Source organism: Xenopus laevis, chromosome 9_10L (assembly GCF_017654675.1).
Source record: "Xenopus laevis strain J_2021 chromosome 9_10L, Xenopus_laevis_v10.1, whole genome shotgun sequence".
Taxonomy (NCBI): Eukaryota; Metazoa; Chordata; class Amphibia; order Anura; family Pipidae; genus Xenopus; species Xenopus laevis.
The window spans coordinates 105,589,120-105,600,561 of record NC_054387.1 but is presented as its reverse complement, the minus strand read 5'-3'; the positions used below and the strand labels follow the sequence as shown (position 1 = coordinate 105,600,561).

The 11,442-nt window shown below is 40.5% G+C and overlaps 1 protein-coding gene across 4 annotated transcripts in view; it reads right to left on the bottom strand.

Moving 5' to 3' along the window:
* Nucleotides 1–2,851: 2,851 nt before the first annotated feature.
* The window catches only part of mad1l1.L (mitotic arrest deficient 1 like 1 L homeolog), a 501,886-nt gene continuing 493,295 nt past the window's right edge, over nt 2,852–11,442 (bottom strand). For all 4 annotated transcript variants that reach the window (XM_041575521.1, XM_018234121.2, XM_041575523.1 and 1 more), the window contains 1 exon segment: nt 2,852–3,207. In XM_041575521.1, coding sequence (XP_041431455.1) covers nt 3,049–3,207 — 159 coding nt within the window. In that variant the 3' untranslated portion in view covers nt 2,852–3,048.

Sequence of the window (11,442 nt, the reverse complement as noted above, 5' to 3'; positions counted from 1 at the left end):
GGAATGTGCATTTATTAAAGGGATACTGTCATGGGAATTTTTTTTTTTTTTAAAAATGAATCAGTTAATAGTGCTGCTCCAGCAGAATTCTGCACTGAAATCCATTTCTCAAAGAGCAAACAGATTTTTTTATATTCAATTTTGATATCTGATATGGGGCTAGACATATTGTCCATTTCCCAGCTGCCCCAAGTCATGTGACTTGTGCTCAGATAAACTTCAATCACTCTTTACTGCTGTACTGCAAGTTGGAGTGATATCACCCCCCTCCCTTTTTCCCCCCAGTAGCCAAACAATGGGAAGGTAACCAGATAACAGCTCCCTAACACAAGATAACAGCTGCCTGGTAGATCTAAGAACAACACTTAATAGTAAAAACCCATGTCCCACTGAGACACATTCAGTTACATTGAGAAGGAAAAACAGCAGCCTGCCAGAAAGCATTTCTCTCCTAAAGTGCAGGCACAAGTCACATGACCAGGGGCAGCTGGGAAATTGACAAAATGTCTAGCCCCATGTCAGATTTCAAAATTGAATAAAAAAAAATCTGTTTGCTCTTTTGAGAAATGGATTTCAGAATTCTGCTGGAGTAGCACTATTAACTGTTGTGTTTTGAAAAAAAACATGTTTTCTGATGACAGGATCCCTTTAATTTGTCCAAATCAGTAGCACTTCCATTGTACTCAAACACATTTTAACAGCCTTAGGAGTGCCCTCAGAACCCCCCTTTTTTGTATTAGACCGAATGTAAACCCAACTTGTTGGAGCAGAGCCACCAGTAAAGTCTTATCCACAGACTCAAGGGAAATCTTGGTCAGGTTGTCATTAAACAAGTAGCTAACCCCAAACCCAAGAAGTCTGAAAAATTAATTAAAGCAAGATCTTAATAGTAGACGGAAGCTGAAGCTAGAGTACGCAGAAGACCGTAACACGGCAGAACATACAGGTACAAAGTCTATTGTCATCAGATGAATAGAATAAGCATTTTTTTGTATGCCATGAGTTACTAAAAGGTGTGTCTAAACTCGTGTCTCCTGTCCGCTATCTCTACCTGGATGTCGCAACGCTCCCTTAAATTAAACCTCTCTAAAACTGAAATGGTTCTCTTTCCTCCAATTAACACCAGTAGCATCCCCGAAGTATCCATCATAGTTAACAATTCCACTATCAGCCCCTCTCCCCAGGCCCGGTGCCTTGGGGTTATCCTAGATTCTGCCCTGTCATTCACTCCTCATATCCAGTCACTTATTAAATCATGTCACTTCCACCTAAGGAACATATCCAAAATACGATCATTTATCACCCAAGACGCTGCCAAAATTCTTATTCACTCTCTCATCATTACGCGTCTAGACTACTGTAACTCTCTTTTAATTGGCCTCCCCCTCCAGAGACTGTCACCTCTCCAGTCCATAATGAACACTGCTGCGAGGCTCATACACCTCAGCAACCGCTCCTCCTCTGCCTCACCATTCTGTCAATCCCTGCACTGGCTTCTGTTACCTTTCAGAATCAAATTCAAATTAATGACACTGACTTTCAAAGCACTTCACAACTCTGCTCCACCCTACATCTCTGAACTCATCTCTATATACTCACCCACTCGCTTACTACGCTCCTCTACTGACCTGCTACTCAACTCTTCTCTCATTACCTCCTCACATGCTCGCATTCAAGACTTTGCAAGTGCTGCACCCCTCCTCTGGAACGCTCTCCCACGGTCTGTCCGACTTTCTCCCAACCTTTCTGCTTTCAAAAAATCTCTGAAAACGCACTTCTTTCGAGAAGCCTACCCTCACTCTGCTTAACTACCAAACGCAACACCACATACAACACCACATTTCTCACCCACTTACTTCGATTTTGCCCACTCCCACACCTTGTGTGTTACTCCCTTCCCTTTAGACTGTATGCCTATGCATAGGGCCTTCCTCACCTCTTTGTACCTGTATTGATTGTGATGTTTGTTACTCCATATATTCCATATATGTAATTCATGTGATGTAGTTGTATAATCACATTTACTTTACAGTGCTACGCAATATGTTTTCGCTATATAAATACATGTTAATAATAATAAATAAATAATAGTTGGATCCATATTTTTAAAACCATATTTTACTATTTTGATAGTCTGGAGTAGAATTGTAAGTAACCCTTTAGTCTATCATAGCCATTTAGCTGACCACCAGCAGAGTGTAATAGACAGAAATACTGCTTAACCAGCTGGTCTCTAAGAGCAATGAAGGACAGTTATGCCTTTTATATAATAACTCTTCCTACATATGTTTGTGAAGATTCTCATTCATCCAGGTCATGGTATATCTATACAAATAACTCACATCAACTGGACTTGCTGTGTTTTTCATGAAGACGTTTCAACAGTCATCCAATTGAGAAAGCCAGTTGGATGACTGGTGAAACGTCTTCAAGAAAAACACAGCAAGTCCAGTTGATTTGACTTATTTCTATAGATATAACTTTTCCTACAGTTAGAACCTGCATTTTCTTGGTGATCAGTGAGCGACACAAACAATATGGTGGTTCAACATTAATGTTGAAAACAGAAATATTTATTGATACTGCATGTATACTGTATGTCATTTTGATAGGATTCTCTGATAGGTCACCTATTGGTATAACCTTCATCAGTGGTTCGGTTTTCTTGCGAATACAGTTATCCTTTAATAAAGACTATAAGAGCATGGAGTTTTTTTTACTCCAGTGTTGTCACAGCCACGTTCATCATTATCAAAACTCATTTTCCAGGAAAGAGGTAAAAAAAATGTATGACATCATAGCGTGATGTCATGATATGATGCTACTTATTGATCCATCCTTGGAAACCTTATAATGGAACAAAGTCTTTATTCATATTTTGTTAATGAAACACACACAGTCAAAAAAAAACCCTGGGCTTATCAAGGATTTGATTTTAAATTCCTGTTTACACACATGTAACAAGCAGTAGTCAGATTTTTTTTTACACCTTAAGTAACAAATCATTTCATTTAGGGAGGAGGATTGGCTACATATTGCCTTCTGCCTTTATGCAAAGGTCTGGCGGCTGAAGAGGTCGAGGGTGACTGCACTGAGGAATGCTGGGATGCTGTTCTGGTGATGGAGGTGAAGATCAATAAAGTCACGCAAGGTTAAAGAAAAGTCCGTCTCCAACAGCTGCATCTTCCCTCCAGAGGAGCCGGACGCCTGAACGGGGGAAAAAAAAAACCAGTCTCGTTAACCTGATTTCTTGAGAAGCAGAATAAATTGAGTTCTAGGATTCAAAGTCATTCAACCACTGTCCCTTCCTCTATTAGGAAGAATAATGGTGTCTCAATGGTATTCTATGTACAACAGAGCTGATGTTAGTGGTGGAACACAAACCCAAACCAGATCAAAAGCAATCACGTATGCACATCTGCTCTTTAATGATATGAACCAATCGTATTTCTTAATTAATGATGAAAAAGATGTAAAGCTCTGCTAAAGATATGCACAAGCGCAACTAAATAGCGCATTAAAATTAACTATTGGAGCTTCAAGGAAAGCTGGTTTAGAAACAGAGCAAAATGGCTACATGCAACATGTGAAGACTATAAACAGAATTTAGCATGCACACGATTCATGTCATATTTTCAGTGATCTTTTAATCTACGATACTCTACAGGGAGCATCTCACCAGCTCTCATGAGCAACCTATAACTACAGAGCTGTTATTGGTGGATCTAAGGCTAATGTCAGGCTGGAAGGGTTTTGATCACCACAGAGGGTGCTTTAATGGGGGGATAATAGGCAAGCCCCAGAGATATTGCTAATGATATCTCAGTGTGAGCAATGAAATTCATTGCAACTAATTGCGTTATGTGAGAAGGCTGCTGAATAGCCATAGAAGAGGTATGTGCCAACGAGAAGATGGGGTCATTATGGCATGGTTGATGCTACCATCTGCACTTAATGCTTTGGGGGTAACAAATGGTCCCAATTTTGGTAAAGTGTTGTCAAAAGGTAGACACTAAGGTAAAGAGCAACACATCTATTCCTGTTATTAGGGTCTATTTCCCACATAACAACATGGCTCAAGAGTGATTACAACTTAAACAATAAAAAAAAGTGCTGTCTTAGAAATTTTGGAAAGAAAAAATACATTAGAATAAAACCATCAGATTAAAGAAGAAAGGCATTGTGGGTCCATAATTCTAAATACGAGAAAGAAAACACAAGAACATTATTTCATAGCTGTATAAATAGGTAAATGGTATTTGCTTCCTGCAAGCAAACTACGTTGGAAAGCTGAATACCAAGATCTAATGAAGACAGAACAAAACATAATTTCGCGAGACATTAAAAATCTACTTGCATAGTCTTGCGCATCAAAGCCAAATATAAAGTAGCCTGTAGAGAAGCTGGCATAATTTTGGCCGAAAGCCTGAAGGGTCCCCCTGGGAACTTAATGTGAGCATGAAAATGTAGAATTTTATGCTCAGAGAGTTTTATTTAAGACTAGAGGACAAGAACAGTAAACTATGCTGGTCCCAGGTTTTTAGGCCAATGCAGATGTAGGGACCTATAGGATATCCTATCCCTATAGAGTTAATCCCTTGCCTTCTTTATGTAGTACTCTTATCCTTTGTTATTGGGCAAAGCCCTTGCAACAGTTTGTGTAACCACCTCATCTATTGGACAAAGAATGTAATGACTCCCCTGCCACACTGCTATTTAGTGCTGTGCAGGGATTGGCCTCTTCCTCTTTGGTCCTGGTGCTGCTGCTAGGTGATCTCCATTGAGCCTGGGATCACCATAGGCCCCTGTAAGCCATTTACCCCAGAGGGATCTGACACCTTTGGTGCTGAAGTCGGGGACCAGGCAACCCCGTGAATGAGGACCAGCTAGTTAGTCAGCTCCTGTAATAGACTCTCTAGAGACAGAGAGGTTTAGCAGTAAGAGCAGTTGTCGCTCCAACAAGGATTTGTAGAAGGAAGTAGCTTTCCCACAAGGCCTGTTTGCCTTTAGAGCAGGGAACTCAGTTGATAGGCATCAAGGTTAGCAAAGGACTACCTGTACCCTACCAGATCGATCCCGATCCCCTCACTGGCAACGTCGGCTAAATGAGAATTGATGTACACCTGTCTGCTTATACCTTTAAGAGTTACATCTGCCTGACTGTGATCATCTGTCCACTGTGATTCCATCCGCTGTATCCTACAAGTGCTTGTGAGTAAACCTGATGTCATTTGCCTCTGGCATAATAAACCTATTCACCCATTTTACTATCCAAGAACCTCCTGGCTTCCAATTCATCTACTTTTGCACTAATTAAGCTGTGGGTTGTAGTTTCACAAGCGGAAGCTTCCATTTGGCGAAGGCTCTGCCCTGGGTGTAGATTCACATGTAAACTATGCTCACTCCACTAGCTGGACACCCTTAACTCTTTATTGGCAGGATAGCCCAAATAGGTGTTACACAGAGTTCTAAACTAAACAAATTTATATGCATACAGATAACACATTAGCTACTATAACGGAAAATATGCAGTATTTCTTAGGTTTTACCTTATTCTTCTTTGTCTCCATCTGCAGATTCTATCTTACATCTCTTGATCTTTAACATATTGTCTCTATTGTTCCATCTGAGCATTTTAGACTAGTTCTGTTGTTCTTTAATGCTAACATTTTGGTTCTATTGTTCTTCATGTGTATTCTAGATTAGTTCTTTTGTTCTTTGATCTGTTCTGTCATCTGCTTTCATTTTCATTCATCAAGACTTACAGTATTTTGCAAGGGTATTTAGACCCTTAAAACAATTCTCTCCTTTTATTGAATAACAAACCCACAATAACATTTTCAGATGCTGTTTAGATAAAGATGTGAGAGAAGCCACAGAAAGACCAACAGTAACGTTCACAGAGCCAGTTTAGAAGCCATTACTCTAAAATATAACACATGCCTGGAATTGCATCACTTGTGACACAAAGTGCTATAATAGCATTAGCGTGTGATGCTTTTGATGTTAATCTGCTGTGCGAACCCTTCAATTAATGGCCCCTTCCAAGTAGAGTCCTGCACAGGTCTGGTTTAGCAGACTCGTGTCCAACCTGACCCGCAACTCAACGCACACCCACCATCTAACCAGACATGCTACTACACAATCACACAAAGGTTTAATCATCGCTAGACTCAAGGACACGCACAACTGGAAGTGACATCACTATGTACCAGAAGTGATGTAACTCCAGAGACAGATACAACCAGGTAAAGGAACAAAATTGCTACATGGGAGAGGGTGGGACGGTGAGCTAGACCCGAAGCTGAATCATTTACCCAGACCGGGTACCTGCAGACAGTGCTCCTGGTTGGTTTCTACCTGAAACCCAACTGCTTTGCTGGTATTCTGCAGGTACCAGGATACCTAACCCGCTGCAGGTGTCTACTCCAGGGATCCCCAGTGTCAAAAGGCTAAACAATGTCAGGACAGTCACAATGCTGCTTAGTGCAACTATACAAAAGAACAAGGAGTATGTTTGGACACAAGTACTTTTAATGGCATCAATAAGTGCAAAGCTGGCAGCATTGGACTGGAGGCCTACCGGGTCTTCCACCACAGGGCCCAGTCTAAGCCTGAAAGCTACGTTGTTATTACTGCGAAAGGTAGCTACAGAATGCTGACGTATACTGTATATGTGTTAGGGGGTTGGATTACAAACATCATACTTAAGTTATCCTTTCTTTTTCTATACAGTTTCTTTATAATGTTTTTTCTACCATTAAACAACTTTGCCACATAAAAACACAATTTAGAGTTCCAGCCCTTTCAGATAAAAATATCACACGGAACATCACTTTGGAATAGGATTTATTACGCAATAAAACGAGGGAACTGGTCCGTGTCTGGACATTTTTACAAGGCACAGCACGCAGACAAAGTTCATGTGATTGCCTTTGTTCGATACCAAAACGCCTGAGCATTAGGCTCTCTCGGTAGGTAAAGCTGAAGTACACTTTAATAATGAACTTGTAGAATTCAGTAACCTCACAAGCCACATAGGTGTTTAAAATCAGAACAATAATTGCAAAAGGTTCATCTTAGAAGGCATTTTGTGCTCAAGGCAAATGCACACTCTGTCCTCCCCTAAATCCAGCCCTTAATAGCAGATGAACACAAGCTAGGGGTGCCAGATAGATTGCAGCTTCAATAAAAGCAAGTAAGTTTAAGCAAGATCATAGATATTAGGATAGGACATGCCGGCAGAGATTTCAGAATATGTACAAGCAGTTATTAGCAGAGCAGCTACATTTCCTTCCAGTAGAGCTACATGGTCACTTCTAAGTGATCAATGCACAGTATGTTGATTTAAGACTGCAAGTATGAAAGCTTTGTGTTGCAGCTCTAAACATCAGAGGGTTAGTAGATCAATCTGAGGAACGTTCCTTTGATAATACCAAGGGAGGCTGGAAATGAAAATGTTAGTGCTCCTTGTAAAGAAAAGGCACAACCTCGATCAACTACAAAATGCAAAAGTGCATCTACGCCAGTACTAAAGTATGCAGCTTAATAACTGATAAACACCTACAACCCCTTGTAGCCAATGTTAAACTTATGTGGTGATGGGAATTATGGCTGTTCTTTACAATTGTGCCCCATTGTCATGGCGTGTGAGCTGGCAGCTTGAAAGCAAAATGGAGTACTTGTAGGTTTCTTTTTTTATGGCTTATTCTAACTGTATATATACAGGTATGGGATCCATTATCTGGAAACCTGTTATCCAGAAAGCTCTGAATTACGGGAAGGCCGTCTCCCATAGATTCTATTATAAGCAAATAATTCAAATTCATAAAAATGATTTCCTTTTTCTCTGTAATAATAAAACAGTACCTTGTACTTGATCCCAACTAAGATATATATATGCCTTGGAGGCAGAACAAGCCTATTAAGTTCATTTAAAGTGGACCTGTCACCCAGACACAAAAAGCTGTATAATAAAAGTCCTTTTCAAATTAAACACGAAATCCAATTTCTATTTTTTATTAAAGCATTCATAGTTGTTGTAAGCTCATGTAAACATCTCAGCTGTTAATCAAATATTGTCTGCCCCTCCTCTATGCCCTGGGCATAGAGGTGGGGCAGACAATTACTTTCACTTTCCATTCAGCACTTCCTAGAATTCGCTGCTCTCCACATATTCCCCCGTTCTCTTTACCATTTAATTGTGTAGTCAGGACATGGGGATGGACATCAGGTCCCCCATTCTGGTTCACAAACAAGATTCTGAGATGATGCAAGGCTTGTCTTAATAACAGTGTCCACAAAATGGCTCCTGCCTGCTTGCTATAATTATGAATTCCCAGGTATGGAGCTCCAAATTACCGAAAGACCCCATATCCGTAATTCCCCAGGTCCTGAGCATTCAGGATAACAGGTCCCATACCTGCACTGTAGATCTTCGTATTTCGAGCTAGGGACTGATAACAGGATACCATTCTGAATATCAGATCTCATACCTGTGTACAGATGTAGGGCTTGATTATTCAACAAAGGTACATGCATTAGAGAGTTAGTGACTAGTGATGGGCAAATCTGACCCGTTTAGCCGAAAATTTGCCAAAATGCATTGAAGTCTATGAGCGACAATTTTTTTTCACCCATTGGAGTCTATGGGCATCATCTTCATGGTGAAAAAATTTGCTCATCACTATTAGTGACAATACTCAAAATTGTAAATATTTGGCAATACAAAGAGCATTTTTACCAATGCGAAGTTAAAGGAGAATTCAACCCTTAACTAAAAAAAAACCATATCCTACTTAGACCCCCCTCCTGCCCCCAGCCTAGCTGCTACCCCAGGGAAATGCCCCTAACTATTTACTTACCCCTCGGTGCAGATTCAGGGATCACAGTTCTCAGCAGCCATCCTCCGAGCCTTTGTGTCTTCTTCTGGCGCTTCGGCAATTTCCGTCCATTTCGGCGCATGCACAGCTGTCGCAAACTGGGAAATTGCTCCAACTGCGCATGTGCAGCTTGGCCAGTCTCAGATTACGGAAGACCCGGAAAATGGCTGCTGTGAACTGCGATCCCTAAATATACACTGAGGGGTAAGTAAAAAATTTAGGCCATTTACCCCAGTTAGCAGCTAGGCAGGTGGAGAGGAGGGAAGGAGTGTACATAGGGTAGGGTTTTTTTTTTTGGTTAATTCTCCTTTAAGTGTTGACTCTCTGTTTTGGTAGGCTACCAATGTTTTCATTTTTTATTTCCATTTTTGGTGAAAATACTCCAAATTTTGACCTTTACCCTTTAGAAGTCTACTTCCAAGGGGGTACACTAATATACTGCTGTGACAGAAAATTCGATTTTTAGCCGACTGCCCACTTCACCCTAAATGTAAATGATAATTATGCCCTTATTGTCTTGGTCTATCCCAGCCTTCTCTATGTATGTCACTCTAGCTAGAGACAAGGAGGCCTGGGCAGATTAGGACATGTTCTGATATTCAAAGACAGAACAGAAGAATGCAACTGGCAACATTAGATAGAATGCTGTCAAATTGAAAATACCCATTTTAGATGGCTGGCCTATGTAGGTACTTTGATATATTACAAATGTAAGTATGTAAAGGTTAAGAGTGAGGTGGTGTCAATAGATAAAGCAGCTTGTGTGCCAATGAATACAACTCTATGTACTTTTCTGAAATAATTCTACCTTTATTTGAAAAATGCCTGATGAGATGTACTCACGGCACCTTTTATGGAACGACGTTCTGAACAGAAGCCTGCGCCATCTGCATACGGCTATGGAATTCGAGAAGCAGAAACAATTATTGAATTATTTATGGGCTGTTATTACGTTAGTCTCTATCCAAAGCTTTAACATTTTTAATCACTTCAGAACCTAAAAAATGCAAGCGTTTAATGACTGGAAAGGATCGTGCATGGATTTCTACATAAGCACACAAGCAAGACAAACACACTTCTTCAGCACCAACAAAAGGTTACATTGGAGTGCGACTAGGAAATGGCTCTACATCTCTGGTTGGATCAGAGGCAAAATCTGGTGTTAGACATGTGCATATATGGTTTGAAAGGAAGGGGGACGTGATTTTTATAACCAAGAGAACAGCAATTTTTTTGGACAAAAGTAAATAAAATATGTTGTCCTTGTAGTATAACAAAAGTCAACACGTCAGTGTCTCTCAGGACACATTAAACATGGCAGACTGTGTCCTTAGAGGCAAAAGAATTGACTTTCTTAATGATTTAAACAGCAGAACGTCAGCAGTGCCCTTAAGTCTTTTTGTTTTCTATTTCTGCAAAGGGTAAACTCAACCAAATGCCTCTGGCTTGAGGTATTGTTCTACTTACATAAAGCTAAATTTACAATTTATGACCGAGGGAAATCACTTAGTATGTTGGTACTCTTCTACCATGGAAGCGACCAATATGAACATAAACAGTGCAAGATGGATCTTGGGTTGGGTTGATACTTTCTCATCTTCAACAAAACCAAAGCAACAGCATATCCCTATCCACCTGTTTCTTTAATTTATAATGAGTAGTTATCCCTTGTGGGGAAACTTTCTGGCTGAGACTGCACCTATGTGTGGTCCACAGTTTATTTCCCCCCACAACTGAATTATGTGACCAGTCAATCTAGTACCACAATAAGGTACCTAGTTGCCATTGACTAACGTTTCCTTTGTTTAGGCAATTATCATCACCCTTTTGTTAAGCATATAGAAGAACGCTTCATAATCAAATCATTTAGATTTAATGAACAGAAAACCTCTATTGACAAATTAAACATTAATGCAAAAGAGTTAGGTTGCTAAATATTGTGGGTTTAAGAGCCCCCTAGCTTATAATAATGTTACTAACACAAGAAAACATGACACAGAAAGATATTCAGCTCCATCCCTAAGTGCCATTCATTACTGTAATGGGGGTGGAAAAAAAGTGTTGCACTATGTTTAAACTAGACTTAATAATCCTTCATTTTTCCAGAGTAACAGCTTATAAGAGGGACACCAGACGCATGTGGCAAGGCGTTCAGGCTATCACCAACTACAGGATGACAACATCAGCCTATGATGATGATGCCTCTCTTCCAGACATGCTGAATACATTTTACAGCCGGTTTGATGAAATGAACAACATGAAGGTGTTAAAGTCCATCCCTCCACACAACGACTAGGTGCTACGTCTGACAAAGACCGATGTGAGGAATACTCTTCGCTGAGTCAATCCACGTGGGGCTGCAGGACCAAACAATATCCCTGGAAGAGTGCTCACAGAATGTGCAGACCAGCTGGCGGATGTTCGCACCAACATTTTCAACATTTCCCTGAGCACTGCTGTTGTCCCGAAGTGCTTCAAGGAGTCCATCATTATTCCTGTGCCAAAGAAGCCCCACGTGTCCTACCTCCTTGACAATCGTCCCATCGCTCTAACATCCACC